At 39.8% G+C, this 17,944-nt stretch overlaps 1 protein-coding gene across 1 annotated transcript in view; it reads left to right on the top strand.

The window, feature by feature from the left end:
- Positions 1 to 17,944, top strand: part of ptgir (prostaglandin I2 receptor) — a 28,580-nt gene continuing 10,636 nt past the window's right edge. The window contains exons 1-2 of the mRNA XM_082502801.1: positions 1 to 263; positions 458 to 1,492. Coding sequence (XP_082358927.1) covers positions 662 to 1,492 — 831 coding nt within the window. The 5' untranslated portion in view covers positions 1 to 263; positions 458 to 661. The remainder of the gene's footprint in view (positions 264 to 457; positions 1,493 to 17,944) is intronic.

Consider the following 17,944-nt stretch of genomic DNA (forward strand, 5'->3'; position numbering starts at 1 on the left):
TAGCCTAGACTGCATCGATCCGAAACCGGTTAGGAGGCACAACGACAACAGAGAGATAAAGTTTGAAGGAGAAGCGCCGCGCCAGCAGTCCTCCTCTCCGTCCGTGGATTCATTCTGTTTTTCCGACACTTCCAGCAGCGGTACATTTAAACCCAGCACACCAGAGCAGACTCGTGCTACCTTTAATGATTTACCGAAAGGGGAAGAAATAACTTTCAAGTACTTTTTATGTGTTGGGGGCTTTCTGTCAGATCCAGTAAAAGGTGAGTCAGTATTTCTTAGTAAAATTTGATATATTTTAAGCGTTTCAATGTGATGACGTAAGAAGAATCAGAAAAGTGTGGCTGTTTTGTATTTTGTGAAAACGTGGTTAGGGTTTCCCATAGATTATAGCTTTATGTTTATGAGAACTAAAGATATGTATTCGTTGTTTTCTTTGTTTGTTTTTGGTCCACAGAAAGATTTGAAAACTGTCTACAAGAAACAACCAGAGGAGGCTTCTGATATTTTGATTCAAAACAGGATTATGAGTCTCACCACACGTCTCCTCTGTCTTACGTCTTGCCAAATGTTGCTGTCAAGAGGACAAGATTTTCTATTGATGTCTGGGAATTCCTTATTAATTCCACACTGAGGGGGTTATTATTTTCTTCTCAACAAGATGAACAATAGCATTGTTTCAAATGAACCATGTAACCATACCTGCATTGTGGGCCGTGATGGCAAACCGGCCACAAGTATCATCATGTTTCTGCTTGGTGTTGTCGGAAACCTCCTGGCTCTGTTTATCCTGGGAGTGCATCAGAAGGAGCATCGCTCCAGGTCCTCTGTGTTCTGCATCTTGGTAACCGGCCTGGCTCTCACAGATCTTCTGGGCACCTCCCTTCTAAGCCCACCTGTATTCATCTGTTATGCCCGTAATATGTCCCTTACAGACCTGGGCGGTAAAGGACTGTGTAACCTCTTCGGCTTTGCCATGAGTTTCTTCGGCCTTGCACCCACGCTCATCCTGTGCGCCATGGCTGTGGAACGCTGCCTGGCCATCAGCCACCCTTACTTCTACTCTGTACACATCCGCCGCAACTTTGCTAAATTTACCCTTCTCTTTATCTACCTATTTTCTGTGGCCTTCTGCCTACTGCCGTTCGTTAGTTATGGTAAATTCAGGCAGTACTGCCCTGGGACATGGTGCTTCATTGACATGGATGCGACTGAGGATGAACAGGCCAACTTGGTTTTGGCTTTCTCTCTGTCCTACTCCTCCCTCACGGCACTGCTGATCTTTGCAGTGTTCGTGTGCAACGGTTCCGTGATTATCACCCTTTGCAAGATGCACAAGAGCCATAAACTGCGCCGTGGCTCGGTCGGGTCAACGGGCAGAAAGAGGAGGCTGAGCCTGGCCTGGTTTGGCCAGGGAGAAGAGGAGATGGATCACCTGGTGCTGCTGGCGCTCATCACTGTCATCTTTGTGGTCTGCTCACTGCCTCTCACTGTGAGTCTATATTTGACCTTCCCTCTGTGCAAGCTACTGATATTATGTTGTTTTTCCTTTTAGTTTTACTACACAGTCACATTTGAAGGAGAGGTGACACACTGATTGCTTTTATGCAGTTTGCTGAAACATGACCACAGCTCCCCAGTGAAATGAAAAGAGGTTACAGCAGTTTACAGACAAAAAGGGGAAAGTTAAAGAAGGTTTAGTTATTGTTATCATCATTACTGGCCTGTAGTGGATGTTTTTGTGCACAATCTGCAGCGATGATAGATAAGTCTGATGTAATCTGTAAATAAGATGGATGGAGCCACCTGACTTCATGCATTGGTGAGTGCTTTTTAAGGCTCAATTTTAGCGTTGTGGTCTTTGCTTTGTTCCTTTTTTGGTGCAGGAAGTGAAAACATTCAGCCAAGAGGGTGAAGTGTGTCAGGCTGCAAAAATGCTTATGTCTGCAAAAGTCCAGGCATTCTGCATTGTAGTCTGAGGTTGGACTCACTTTTTGATCCTCAAGTGCCAATTTAAGGAACTGGAGATTTTGGCACCTCAGTGTTGGTAGGTGGTAGGTGCTCAGTAGGTGCTGTTTGGTGGCAGGCAAAGTTTACAGGAGTAAGGTCATTTTAGCCTCAGGGTTTCCTAACTTTGTGTGCATCTAATAAAGTGAATTCCTTTCCCCCCTTCTGTAATTATTATGGACATAGCAAGCTTTTGGTGGCATGGCGACGGTTGATGTTTTTGTAAGTTGTGGTATGTGTTTGTCTGCCCTGTTGAAGTCTCCTTAACGGTTGTGCTTTGCTAATGAAAGGTGTGTCCCTAATGGCAGCCTTTGCCACACAAAGCACACTGTCGCTGCTTGTGTGTTTGTGTTATGCATTTTTCTTCACAGCTCGGTATCTGCCTCTGTTTAAGAGGAGTGTGCCTACAACCTGACAACCCTGGCAGACTGGTCCGGCCCTGCCTTTCACAGAGGATGTGTGAATCGTGTTATAAAGGCATTCATGTGCTGTCATATGTATATTAGCCTTTTTTAAATTCTTAAACAGACGGTTTCATGATAAATTAGTTTACAGGAAGCTGAAAATGCATTTTGTCACGCTTGTGCTATTCACCGTCTACTCACCATCTGCTTCGTGGTGGTTTGTGGTAACATTTGCCCTAAAGCTTTGACTAACCTAGGGTCCATGTGATTGTACTTGCCCTGAGTTATGGTTAAGAGTGACAGGGATGACGATACATACTCGTTCACACTCTGAGTAAGATTCCAGGAAACTCCAACTTCACCGCTTGCAAGCACACGGTCCTCCTTTTAAGAAGTCATGCAGACAGTTTGTGTTTCAGTTTCAAAGTTAAAAATAGAAAATTGTTTTACTTTTGAGCTTTCCTATGTATTTCTGTAATTGAGCTTTGTTTTCGAAAAAGTCAAATTTAGCCTAACGTTAAGTTTTGCTATCAACGTGCTTAAATTATGAGCTTGATATCCGTTGTGTATATGATGAAAGACAATGTTGCAGCAGCGTCTCAGCAGACGTGTGTGCATGTATGGTTGTTCACATTGTGGTTTTGATTGTCGTGTCAGAGCTTCCAGACAGATGTAGGCTCATGATTAATAATGGTCGGTTTGCCTGAGGCACAGCAGATGTGGGCAGAGAAGTCTGAATCTGTTCATTGCAATGAAAACAATGTAGAGTTCAAGTGTAATTTTTATTCTCAATTTCTCTGCTTCACTTAAGAGGTATACGGTCTTCATTTGGTCATTAATTCTTGCACTTCTACAACAACAATGTGCAAAAAGAAAAAAGAAGAAATAAAAACATTGAGCATGTGTTTCCGGTTAGTGTTTGTTGTCTCAGATCACTTTTGAGGAACTGAATATACTTTAAAGAATTAGGTTTTCTTCTGTGGCTCTGCACTCCACTTGGGTTGATGTAGGTGAGATGAAAAGCAGGCACTGGAAAATGAACACTTACATTTTTAAATTTAAGTTTGGCAGGGAATATCAATATTTATCGTATCACGACACATTCATTATTTTCAATGGTCTTTGGCTCACAGGTATAAATAATGTGTGTGGACTTTGTATTTACAGATCACATTTCACAATCTTGCATCCGCTGAATGGCTTTTGGACACTAATAAATGAAGCGGTGTTTTCTCTGCATTTTTCTGAGGTCTGGTTCTGAGTACGGCAAGATTAACTATTAGTGTTGCAGACAGAGAGGTGGTAAAACACGATCTATGAGACAAAGAAGGAAAGGCAATGTATGTCTAGTTTACTGTTGCCTGGCTCGCATAAGCATTATTTAGCAAGTTTGTCAAACTATGACCCTGATCTTAATGTTATCTATTACCTCCCACTCACACTTTTAATACCGTGCAATTGATGCAGACAGCTGGAAACTATTAGGTTCAGTTATCCAATTAGAGCTAATCTCAGGCAGACACTGACACATTGTTACAGATTTATTGTCAAATTTATTGCCAGTATGCTCTCTGTTGGTTGTAAAATGTTTAAAAATACAGCTATGAAAAACAAAAATCATCTCCTGCTGCTGGAAAGGTTTTAAAGCATTCTCTCAGGATTATGCAAGTTGATACTGCTGAATTAACAGTAAAATGACTGTTGCATACTGCCATTGAAGTTTATAAGCATTAATTGACAGCTCAATAAGAATCATGTGAGTATTTAACCTATTGTAATCTCTATTTTAAAAGCTGTTTCCTCCAGTCTACAAATCGATGCCCTTCATAGTGTCACTATGGGAACTCCTGAAGCGACCCATCTGGTCAATACCTGGCTCAATAAAGTTGTTTTCGCTAGAAATTTTCCCAATTATCCCATTTGTGAATAATGAAAAACAAATGGCAGGCTTTTGGTTTTTCCTGTTTTTTAGGGGTTTTTTTAAGTGAGCAACTGTATCAGCAGCAGCATGGGCTCGATTTAATCACTAATGTTTTAACTTATTCATAAAAGGTTTCCATTAGGGCAGATGCCATATGCCCATCTCAATCATCAGATCTGTATTGATTCCTGTGTGTGTGGTTAGGGAGTGCAAAAAAAATCCATGATAAATTCCAGCTAGCCGCTTTTGAAAATATTATTTGTATCTAAAAAAAATAAATAACAGCTCGAATGAGGTCATACTAATTCTTCAGTCATTGATCTTCTGAGTAGTTTTACCCACCATACGGCCGTCTAAGTAAGGTGGAAGGCTAGAGGCTGGGAAGTTGGAAATTGAATGACAGTATGTCACCCTGTGAATGTTGTTTCCTTCTTTTCAGTTATTTAAATAATAAAGTTATTTGTTTTAATCGTTTTCAAACCATCAGCGTTCTGATATATGACGTAGGGATCCAAAATAATTTGCTAGTCTAAAAGAAGGAAAAGCATCAGAAAACATTTACAATGAGCACACTTTCAATGGACAAAGTTAACCATTGTCCAATGAGCTCCATGAAATATGAGTCAAGTTTCTTGATAACCAAACATGTTTTAAATGTAGCTGAAATGTGCGTCGTGTATCAGATTAGCACACACAATGATTAAATTACAGTGTTTGGCGAGCTTTAACAGTGCTAGCAGCAAGAACCTCGGTTTCTGCTAGCATCATTATGCGGTTACACATTGCTTTGGCTGCGTGGTTAGATTCCAGTTTATTCTGACAAAGCCGACGTATAAGCTGCTCATTTTTTAATATCTGAGTACTGCAAAACAGCGCTGCTATCGTTTGTTTACTTTCCCCCGTGCTTGTGTACATCTTCCATTCACAGAGAATAATACTTTTACCCAAATATTATCTCTAGTACGGACCATCAAGACAAGCAACGTTTAAACATCTAGTCGACTAGTCGCCCACAGCCGCAGTATAAAGTTTGGCATCTCCTTTGCACATTTGTCAAATGTAGACCAAAGATTAAACACTGCTTAGTGGCAGTAGCAGTGAAATAGCAAATAAAAATAAAATTTCCATTTTTATTTTGTTTAAAAAATGAACCTTTTTCTTTTTGATTCTTCTCACAGTAGATACGTCATGTTACCGTTGATTTAAGCGCCTCAATTACTTTAATGTTAAGTCTTTGGACTTCATATAACTCCTGTTGAACCCTGTCTCTCTTTCACTCTGCTGGGGCTAGTGATATACAAATCTGACAGGAGCACAGTTTGTTCTGTGATTTGAAAAAAAGAAAAATGGAAATATCAACTTGCTTCCAATAGCTGTGAGCTAACTGGGCAAGAGGGCTGATTGCTGGGAAGATGATGAACAGCAGGCAGCTTTAACACATTTACAGGGCATCATTCCTCCAAGAATCATCACAGCGCTTCATAAATCTGGATTGTTTGACAGGCCTGGACAAGAGAAATCACACAGAGTGAAGTTTTCAAAATGCTATGTGGAACAGTATGCAGCACACAGTTCTTCTGTTAAAAGACACAAAAATTTCATTGGTAAACTATTTGTCAGGTCATAGATTTAAGAAAGATTGAGGTATTAGTTAACAAAATGTTATGAAGACAAATTTCACAGGATATTCTGCTTTTAGTTCAAGAACATTTAGATGCATGTTCGTTGTTCCCCTGCAGGACTTAAACAAGCGTACAACTAAATATTATAACAATAGTTTCCAAACCGCCTGGAGTTCTTACATGTATTAACATGCCCAGTCATAGCCAAAGCCTGAATGCCATTGAAAATATGCAGAATAACAGGCTTTTGGTGTTTTTTTCAGGGCCACTCCTATTTGCATCCAACTGGATCCAGATTGAGAAAATTAGTGTGGATGAAGAGGGGAATTTCCCAAATCCAGACAGATCCAGAAGATTGAAGTTAAAATGCCTTCCAGAGGTTGTCTAAAATTAAACCAAAAGTTGGGAATCTCAGTTGAATTCTTTAATTCTACTAAACTACCAACTTGAGCGACTAGCTGGAGAAAGAACAAGAGCTAAGCATCCAGAAAGATCTCACACAAACACCAGGTGAACATGCAAACCCCACATAGAAAAAATAGATGGCAGACTTGAACTCAGGTCGTTCTTGCTGTGAGGCAACCGGGCTAACCACTGTGCCACCTCTATAAGCAATGCACTTGTGTTTTCTTGTTAAAACCTCCTGCACGACCCTTCTCGCTCCCCATCTTCTCTATGGGAAAACTGTTTCCACACCACGTAGGAGCGAGGACAGGAGGAAGCATAAACTAGAATGGAAAGCACTCTGTGTGACATTAGCATAGGATACCATTACCTTTGCATGTGTTTAGGTTGTTGTTAGAAGCACAGTCCACGCAGCGTGGGCGTCGTACTTACATGTGTAAAAGTACTTATGCTATGACAGAGTTGAAAATAAGAACCTTTTTTGTTTCTGTGGTATTTTAACCCTGTTGTGAGGTTTAGTGTTGTCTCTAAAAGGAAAGATGATGCTTTGCAATCAGCAGCTGACTTTGTGAAAAGAACAAAGAGGATTCCTTTCCTTTGTGCCTATAAGCAGATACACACATGCAAGCATCTATACAGTGTTGGGGAGTTTCCTTGAGAGATTATTAGTTGTCTTGTTGAAACTATATTGAGTCAAGTAATTGTAATTGCTTCATCAGAGTAAAATGTGTAATTAATTACTTTGGATTGCTTTTGTAAAAGTGGGCACTGGGGCATCTTCTTTTTGCTGCTGGTAAACACGCTCTATGTTGTACACTTAAGGCTTTTTCTGATTACAGAATGGAAACATTGTTAAAGTTTAACCACCCACAAGAAAAAAAGGGCACCAATAAAATAAAATAAAAACTTAAAAATTAAGCACATATTGCCTGATCAATCAAGTAATTCGTTCACAAAAAATATGTAAAACAATTTAATCAATGTTTGTTTCTATTTCTACACAAACAGTTTTATTTTTAACATACATAACATACTCAAAAGTAACTCAATAAAAACAATAATTGCTATAAAATAAGCATTTATTTTGTGCACATTACAAATGCGCATGCATGTGCACGCATTTATTTGTATTTCAGTAGTCAGATGGCTGCAGGCTTGTTGATCTTGCTTTTCTTTGTACTACCTGTAGTTTTATCCTGTTTGCCTTACCTTTGAACTCATTCTGAAATCGGACAACATATGATGCCAACGAATCTCCTGAAGAAACCTTTTGATGTGCCAGTTAAGTGTGGGAGCTGGAGAACATGGCTTTGGGCTCCAGTACAATAGGAGGTGAGCAGCTGTGGAAGAGGTCTTTAATGGCTGAGGAATAGAATGAATGGAAGAGGCTAAAGACAGATGTGGAGCAGATGGGGGCAGCTGCAGCAGTCATCATCTGTTCATGTGTTTTTGGTTCCCCGAATGAAAAATTGTTTGTGACTGATGATGATTATGTGCTTAACTGAACCTTGTACTGTACTCTGCATGCTTGATTGAGCTCGAAATGCTTTGGCACTGTTAATGAATACCTTTAGTAGATACTTTTTTAACAGTCTTTTTTGTGACTTTCAACTCTGAGAATGTGAGCCATAACTATAGCTGCTTATTTGCACATCCAACAAGTGTGAAGCAGCCTAAGCACTTATTTAATGTTGTGTTTCTGAATGCGTCCCTCAGTTGTATCCCCGTGACCAACTCCTGAAGTAAAAATAAATCTGTTCCTTTAGCTGCTATATGTTCTGTTTACCATCTAGTTTCTGACATTTTTGGTCTGCTGTTTGGTGCAGGCTAGGTGACTCTCAGAGGATCTTCTTTTGTGCTGAAAACAGCTGTCTTGAGTCTGGCTGATAATTCACTGTGGATTTGTGGCTATGAGAGACTCTTCTATACAAGTCATTTTTTGTCTCAAATCTAAACGTCAAAACAGTGATTGTTGCGCTTTTGCGCGTCATTTATTTCCTGTATATGGCACTTTTTTTTCTCTGTCCTTTGAATGATCTCTCTACTTCCAGCCAGATTGTCTACCACACATTTCTCTGCAGTTACATATTGAATACTTCAGTGGTAAAACTGGAAGGACAAGACATTATGAAATGTAACAGTTTCACACTACCGCTGCACTCTGGCTAATGCTTGAGGTTACAGGCCCCTTAATTCTGCAGAATTTTTTTAAAGATAATTGATGGTAATACAGCTGGAGTCTATCCCACCTACCACAGGGCGAGAAGTGGGAGTACACCCTGGACAGGTCAGTCTAACCAAGGCCAATACAGAGAGGCAGGCAACCAGTTGCACTCACAGCTGGATTACCCAGCAAGAATTATTTGCTATTATTTATGGTAGATACAGTAAAATGTCTTGTAGAGGAACCAGTGATCCACTGTATGATTCTATATGTGTTTAGGCTGTTAGTATTGCATATACATTTGTTGATAAATTTTCTTCCTACTGATCTTACTGTGCATGGTCACTAAACCTATGTGGCTGAGGCCTTGACAATTAAAGCAAAAGATCAGCAACTCTAGGAAGGATTCAGTTCTTTTTCACTTGCCAATCCCTATCGGGAACATAGGCATTTGGTCCAAACAGATGCAAGGTGTCATGCTTTGGTGTGCCTGTGTGCATACAAGAGAAAGTACCAGCACCCCTTTTTTCAGTTAGCCATTTGCTGCATATACATTCACTTTGAGAGCTCTTGGTAGTTGGGTAGCTTTTTTTTTTTTTTGCCACGTGTGTGCACAGTTATTTGCCTTTCTGTCAACAGTGTCATTGTTCACACGCTGTTGTGTGAAATGTGCTCCACACCCAAGTTTAGAGTTTCTCAACCTTAGGGCTTGTGTAGTCGCTTCAGATTGTGAGGAAAGTCACAAGACGAGGAAAAAGTTTATATAGAACAAATGATATAAAATGATATGTTGGTACAGTAATCACATTTCCCCCAGGCATACATTGTGTAATTAAAAATGTATTTTTGATTTGAAAAACAGAGGTGTGACTTTTTCATAATGGCTCCACAGTGTAGTGGTTTACACGTTCACCTAACAAGCAAAAACCCCTGGTTTTATATGCAGGTGGAGACACAAATCTCCGCCCTGGCATCCAGAGTTAATTCAAATCCATTTTCATATCCACTTATCAAAACACAACCACTTATCTGTGTTTTACAATTGATAATTAGCTTAAGTAAACACAGCTAAGTCTAGTCTCCTTATGTTAGCAGCTCCAGAGAACAATAGGATTCTTGTTTTATACTCCGCCTTGTTTGCAGCATTAGGAGATAAGCGACCTGGCACAATGGCACAGCAGTGAAATACAACACCCTCATATCAAACAGACGATAACAATGGCAGAATAGGCAGAGCATCTGTTGATGTGCTGAAGGACACTTGAAAAGGGAAGCAGTTGACACTCGAGTTCAATAATGTGGTGAAACCCTTGCTGCAGTTAAAAACCATTATCATAGCAAGGCTGGTTTTTAGCGTGGCCAACTAAATGACTGCTTCGGGTGATCCCTGAGTTGGCCACGCTGCCTGCTGGAGGGGCCCCAAAAGAGGAAGGAAGAAAAAAACTTTGTGAACTGTAAAAACTGTTAACAGTTCGGTCAACAGTCTACAACTGACTGACTCTCACATAACCTGCTTTTAATTTAATCGTCCAGCTGAGTAAGAATCATGTATGACTAACCAGGTTACTGATATTTCTTGTAAAGACCTTTCTCATCTCAGTAAATCCTATTAATGTGTGTATTTTATGTGCTCAGGTGTGCCCTCAGCTTGGGTCATGAGGAAGTCTTTTGAAGTCTTTTAAAGAGAAAAGAAAATCTCCATGAGAAAGCAAAATAATTTTGCTAGTGTCACAGTGAAAAATGTAATACAAATTTCTTGTTCTAACTATTCAACACGGAGACAGGATACGTCAGCATCTGTACTTTCCACACATCTCATAAAGTTATAGAATTACAATGAAGTCATTGATCTAGGATATCAATAAATTAAAAAAATGTTTGTGGGTGGAACTGATGGATGAGGGGTGGGGGGGACACATCAATGAATCCTCTTTATGATTCTTTCCAAAATGCATTTCAGCTGTGCGTGGATTAACTTCTGCCTTCAAACACATCTAAGACAGAGTATGTAGACAACAGGGACTAAACAAACGAAACAACATAATTGCAACCAGACAGTAGTGACGAGTTGGTGGTTTGAAATTTTGGGGGTCACTGCACCCTGGCTAATGTTTACTTCTGCAGCGAACTTGAGAATATGATGGGAAGTTTCCTCTGCTCTCATCTTCTCCCAGAGAGTCCTGCAAAATCCTAAAAATACATCATGTCGGCAAATAGCCAGTCCACATAGGGTGTATTTGTATAGTTTTAGATGTGTGACCCTCACTGATGGAAATGAGACTTAACTTCCTAAGTAGAGGAACTGTTTTTTTTTAAATTACAGACAAGTTGCTGTTGATAAAAATTGTGCACAAGTGACATGGCGAGGTACTTTTTTAATTGTGTTTTTTTTTTCTGTAACACTCAAACTGAAATGAATGCATGTAGTTTAAAAAGCTGTGATATAAAATATCTAACTTTCTTCTTCCTGTCATGTTTCTTCTACACAGAACAGAACTAGAAACCGAAACAGAATCATTCAAAACTTTTATTCAACAGCTATTAAGCGATAGTTAATGAATAACATGTGTGTGTGTGTGTGTGTGTGTGTGTGTGTGTGTGTGTGTGTGTGTGTGTGTGTGTGTGCGAGCGCGAGCCTGTTATCTGGGAATAAAGACTGAAAACATAAGGAATCAACTAGCTGGCTTCACTTCTCACTCTTTGTGTACATTATGTCTCATTTGGTTAATCTGTCTCGCAGTTGTGTAACAGTTAGCTTTGCGTTAGAGTCTGTTCTGTGTGCTTCGATAGTGCCGTAATCCAGACTTCAATCCTTGTTATTATCTTCTGTTTGAGAGGTTTCCTTTGATGCTGCTATGCTGCTGATCCCCAGCTGACACACACCCAGCACACAGCCTGGCACGTAGATTCTTGGTCCCAGCAGCTCAGTGGGAAAAACTAAGAGATGGACAATGACAAGGAATCATGCTGAATCACAGCTGTTCTGATCAGGATGCCAGTTATAAATTTAATCAAAGATCCAAATAAACATTCAAACACAGCACTTAGCAATAGTCACTTACAGACTTCATAAAGGAAGTGCTTTGTGGTTATTTGGAGCTCACATTAGCAGGATAAATGAATTATGCAAACCGCTTTGATAACCTTTAAAACTGCACCATACAGGGGGTGAAAACCACATAGCGATGCAGGTGTAACTCTCTTGGCTGTGTTTAACCAGAATAGTGTTGCAATATTGTTGCTAATATGCTGCGCTTTTATTTTAATGAGGTTTATAATGCAGTGTTTTTACTATAATAATGAAGCTAATCCCAAAAATATAACAACTAAAGACGGTGAGGGATTTATTTGGCTTTGGTTTGCTGTTAGAACCAGTTTGGAAAAGCCCAAAATAAAGGCCTGCTGTGCGTGTTAAGACCTGGAATTCTTCTTTGTATGTCACGCGCTCCTCGTTGTGGACAGCATCCATTCATTTAGTAGTGCTAAAAAATATCCAAAATATAGGGCGAGAAAGTAGGTCTACGATTTACAGAATTATAATATGGTAGCTCAAAAGACAGGCTTAATGTAAGTAATGTATTCTTTCGTTTATGGTTGCGTCTTCAGAACGTTGAAAGTTTTTGGAAACAAACTAATTTAAATGTAAAAAATGCATATTTTACTTTCACTCTCCTGTCACTGTTGTGCAATAAAGGTGATGAGCTGGATCAAAATGAGCTCAGTTAAAAAAGGTCGACTTTACCTTGTGCGAAAGTGATAAAAACACACAGTCGCTTCCAGTGATGTTCGTCTAATAAATATAGTCAACACAAAAGCAACAGTTGTCAGCTGAACAGACTTTATTGGCATTGCAGTAAAGTGAGGAAATCACCTGTCACCTGCTGTGGGTGGAAACAGTGTGCTAATCATAACCTCCTGTTTTTATTTTACTGCTGTATAGATTCATAACTATATGAAAGTTAGTTTGGGATGACAAGCAATAAAATAATTCTGTTTTTTGAAAGGTCGTCTGAATCGTGGCTTTATCAGCTACAAAGTGCTTAAAACATAGAGCGCTCACCGGCTACCTCCACCCCAGCTGGTTGTGTCACCCTTTGACTACGTGACCATGTCACATATCATCACATCACCAGAGTTAATATAATGCCATAACAGGGATGGAAGATCAATAAATCAAACAAAAAAATAGGACTGATCAAGGGCGTAGATTTGGTTTTGGCCTTGGTGGGGACCGAACTCTTTTTTCCTTTTTGTCTCTGCTTCTTGATAAAAGGAGGAACACACTTGCCTACATATGCTATTATACATGCTTTTAAACCATTTACAATCACAATTCATAGTTTTATATGTGAATTATATGATGTTAAATTACTATTAAACAAATCACTGACTAAGTATTTTAGGCTTTAGTTTACTTCAGCCATATTCCATATAAATCAGGTATCATACAAAAATAAAAACAGCTTCAAATACAGTCATGACAATAAATGAATATGACTTTAAGGACTTAACAACATTAGTTCAGTTATAGTACACCAACATCTGTTATACTTTGGCACTAAGGCACACTGAATGACCTGGTGGTTTTTGTCCATAAACTACTCGTCTAAGATCACCACAAAGTAAAAGATCTCTCAGCAAAATTGTGCAACATTTTAGGCACTATTGCCCCGATCAGATCAGTGAGCTGGGATGTTTTATTCTAAACACGAACTACTGTTACAGCAACAGACATGGACTACTGGTGTCCCACACAACAACTCAATGTCCGCTATGTGAAGCAGCCAAACACATGCCTGCTCCTCTCGTTAACTGAGATAAACTGCTGGCATGTTTGTTTTACATCTATACTGTCCAGTCTCTCCTGGTGGACATACAGCAGTATTGTTTAATCTCATTCGAGTCCTTGTTGACCTTAGCCATCTTTTTAGTCTTCTGAGAGCACTGAAGCTTCTTTCAGCCTCAGTACCTGCGTTTTATCCTCAGATTAAAATTATTATTTTGATGTGCCTCACCTTTGGCCCTGGCTCTTCCCCTCTGACTGCACTAGGACATATTGCCACCTGATAAAATAACACATTGATTTGTGCCATTTAAAAAGTGAGACATGTCAATTCAGATTCTTTGTCAAACATACACTAATGAATCAATTTACATCAGCAGCCTAACAATTGTCATGATAATAAATACTATTTAATCTATAGCACCAAATCATCAGTCAGTCACCTGTGACCTCGCCTCTTCACCTCTGTCCGAGCTACAACATGGCAGAGCTGCCTCTGTCACCTGATGAATAACAGTGAGACATTCCACATACATGCAGTCACACATGTGCTTCAAATACAGCAATGAACCAACAAGTCATCATCCAACTTCACCTGTGACCTTGTGTCACCATTACTCTCTGAGCTTTATGTTGGTTCTTCTGTCACCTGACAAATAGGACATACATGACAATAAGAATACAATGTGAAGCTGCTTCAGTGTTTCTGTCACTTTGTGCAGATCTTGACTCATCAGTAATGTTTGTAGGGTGAGTGCATTTTTAAAACAATTTGTGCAAACTGCACTACAAGGTGGAATATTTGTAAAATCATGACTACCTCATGACATTTTGTCTCAAAAATTAACCCTATGAATATGTCAGTGCCGTTAGGATGAAATTATTGTGTCACCAACATTTTAACGTTAGACATATAATTCTAACAGCCTCTGTAATCTAATATCCGGGCTGCTCGAGGCTGCTGTTTTCTCTGACAGTTTCAATCAAAATTAGAAATGCTGCTCTGAGACTGAGAGAACTAATAGTGCTGCATGTTGTGCAGTTAGTTTCCAAAACACGTTATTAATGGGTACATACAGTTTTAGACTGATGTGGGCCAAAGCCTAGCATAGCCTGTAACGTGATTGTGACGGACACATTTTATGAGTGAACTTGACTTTAAGTGACTTACAGGTTTCTTTGAAAAACACTTTCTTACATCCAGGTTCTTCCTCTTTGTTGGCGTCTTCCTCTCCTCCTCGCAGCGCAGGTTTGCCGCTGCTAAATAGTGGTGTGCGGATCGATACTGAAATATCGATTCTTCCGATACCAGCAATTTTTGTTCTAGAATCGATTCTCATATTATAATATCGATATTTTAGTACTCTGGGGTAAATTTGTAGTTTTTCCATTAAAATGAATGCAGTGGAAAGAAACTATATCATTTGGATCTTCTAAATTTGAAGGAACTACTTCCTCTTACGCCTTTCATAGTCATATGCGAAATACGGCTGTATAAATGTGTCGCAGCCCCTGGCGTGCACACTCACAACAATGGCTGAGCGCAAACAGAGTCATGTGTGGATTTTTTTTTTTACCTCCACAAACAGCCCAGACGCGGTTTGTGGTATATGTGGCAAGACAGTGGGGTGTTGTGGCAACACCACTGACATCGTCAAACACCTCGGAGTAAATCACATCACAGAATATGATGAGCTTATGTTGAGGCGAACTGAAGAGGAGGACGGGGACAGGTGCTGCTAGGGCGAGAAAGACGTCTCTCGCAGAGTGCTGCAGGCAGGCAACATGCTCAAATAGCGCACAACGTCAGTTTTTTTTAATATATATGATTATTCTGCATTATTAAGCAATAAAAACAAGTTGTCTGATGTCCTCTAATCATTATGAAGCAATATGGTTATGTTATTATTACAATTACATAATACAATTATATATTGTATTATGAAATGCAATGAAACATTAAGTTTTTGTACAGAGTATCGGTATCGGATCAGTATCGCCGATACCACCCTGAATTTTACTTGGTATCGGATCGGAAAGGAAATCAGTGGTATCGCACATCACTACTGCTAAAACTAAACAGAGCTCCCTGAAAGGCTCAGCCAATCACATTGGCCATATTTGTCACATGACGTAGGACTCCAGTAGAGGACGTAATTGAACTCTTTCTGCTCCGCTGGGTGAATGAGACGCTGACACATCGTTTTTTCTTTCTATCGGGTTTGTTTTTCTTTACTCGAATAGATCAAATTATTGGTGGGGACACGTACCTTCCGACCATGCCAAATCTACGCCCTTGGGACTGATGTTTTAAAGCAACAGCAAATTAGTTCCAGTGGATGTTTTTCACTGCTAACAGCAACAAGGGATTTAGTTCATAGTCCTCGGTTATATGCGGTTAATTTACATGGATGACGTCCAGATGGCTCTCTGTGAAAGAATGTCGCAACCAGGATTAAATTCATCTGGCTGCACTAGTGACATTAAACACAGCCTCAGTCAACAACAGTTACACTTTACTGTGAGCAATTCTGTTCGATTTGAAGTTATTTCAAAAGATACACTCCTGCTGTTTTCAAAGGGCATATATGACCCTGTCAACAATACACGAAAGCACAGTAGCATCATGTCTGTGAAGGTTCTCAGTCATCCAGGTCACCGTAGTCTAAGGAAAGAAAAGCGTCTGGACTTCTTTAAGTTTCTTGAAGTTTTAAGTTTCAAGAAACTTAAAGAAGTCCAGGCGCTTTTCTTTCCAAGCTCTTTAGACCACAGCAGCATCAGATACAGCAGAGAAAATGAGCATTTTTATCTCCAATGAAGAGGAAGTGTCGGTCTACAGCTTCTTCTGTTGTAACACTCTCAAGGTTTTGTAATTTGCCCAGCTAAAACACTGTGCCTCATATTTTACACTGTCCAGTTTGAAAAGTGGGGTTTTATGGTTTCACGGTTACTTCCACTTCCTCTTTTGGGGAGTTTGAGAAGTGTAGTTCTGACACCAGCCTCTTTTTGTCAGTTGTTAAGCAAACGACAACTCCTACACATTTGGCACATCCTGCTCCCGAGACAGGATTTAATTGTGAGAGAGTTCAGAGTGACAGCTTTATTTGGCCCTGAATTCTAAAGAGATTATAAAGGTTTGTCTTAAAACTTTTATGAGTTTTCCACGAACTTAGAAAGCATGTAATGTATAAGACATTGTGTACTATTTAAAACAGGAATCATTTTTTTGTGATACCAAGGCATGCGTGTTAAATGTAATATTACTTTGCCCTGTGGTCTTTGCAGACAGTTGAATTGATGTGTGAGTGTTCAGAGAGTCCGTTATTCTCAGAAGTCATTTATAGATGATGATCATAAAAGGTTTAATGTTTTCAGGTGCAGTAGTTCACTGTAGTGTTGAGCACATCTTAGAGAGGAAGCTCACTAATGGACCGTAAGTGTAGACAGTGTAATTCCCCTGATGAAGCATGTCTGATTATATCAATATAGACTGACTATACTACCGTCACTTATTGCAGCATATAGTTTTTTGTCTTCTGGAAATGTCTTTCATGGAAATGAACAGCTTAATAATAATCTCCAAAGACTGGGATGTGTTTTCTGTGAAAAAGTCAGTAAGGAAAACAAATGTTACCATTGAGCCGTTGTACATGCACGAGAGATGTATATCCTGCAGACGGTGTCGGCAGGAAACACCCACTCATTTTTCCTCTCTGTACGTTCTCCTTAACCTCAAATGTCAGAAAACACGCAACAAAAAAACCTGTCTACCCTTGCATTATAGTGCCACGCTGAATAATTCACCAACTACAAAAACAAAACAACTTCAGGATCTCAGGAGATAATCATCCTCAGAGATAAGCATCCTCAGACAGCCTTTATGTCACTAAGCCTCGTGCTGCTCTGTTTAAGGCGTTCAGGAGAAATAACACAGAAAACACTCCTGCATAGCTGTTAGTGGAAATCCTATAATCTCCAATGATCAATGGATCAATGAACTTTAATGTGCTGTGGTGAACCTTTCGCTGACCTTCCAGCGGAGTTTAGAGATGGACCGATCCGATATTACGTATCGGTATCGGTCCGATACTGACCTAAATTACTGGATCGGATATCGGAGAAAAATAAAAAATGTAATCCGATCTATTAATTATCACGAAAGCACCTCGCAAAACTTGCAACACGCCGTAACTCACCTCAGAACGTTAGCACGTCGGAGCAGTATGCATCACGTGATAGAGCAGCTGTGGCATGCCGGACCTGTCGGTGGTCTGGATAGCATGTGGAGCTTCGCTAGCAACCTGGCATTTCATCTCCGACAAAGTTATCCCCGAGAGAAGTAAAGCAAGTGTGTAAGTCCATCTCTGAATGTTTGTAAAGCATTCCTGCGTTAAGCTTAACAAGCGACTGCCTCTTCTTGCTGCTACTTCAATCATGAAACTGCTTAAATGATCAGCTGATCGGCTTTTCTGTCGCGAGTCCGTCTCTCTTGTTTGTTTTTGGCCCACTTTGCACCAGAAAGAGGAAACCAGCGGCTGAACAACAGCAGCACGTTTAAGCTTGATCAGCTGTTGTTAGAATTTATTTAATATTACTTTCTACACCAGGATCTTTTTCTACATAGCTGACGCTGGTAAC

The sequence above is a fragment of the Aulonocara stuartgranti genome, assembly GCF_965226115.1.
Source record: "Aulonocara stuartgranti genome assembly, chromosome: 14".
NCBI lineage: Eukaryota > Metazoa > Chordata > Actinopteri > Cichliformes > Cichlidae > Aulonocara > Aulonocara stuartgranti.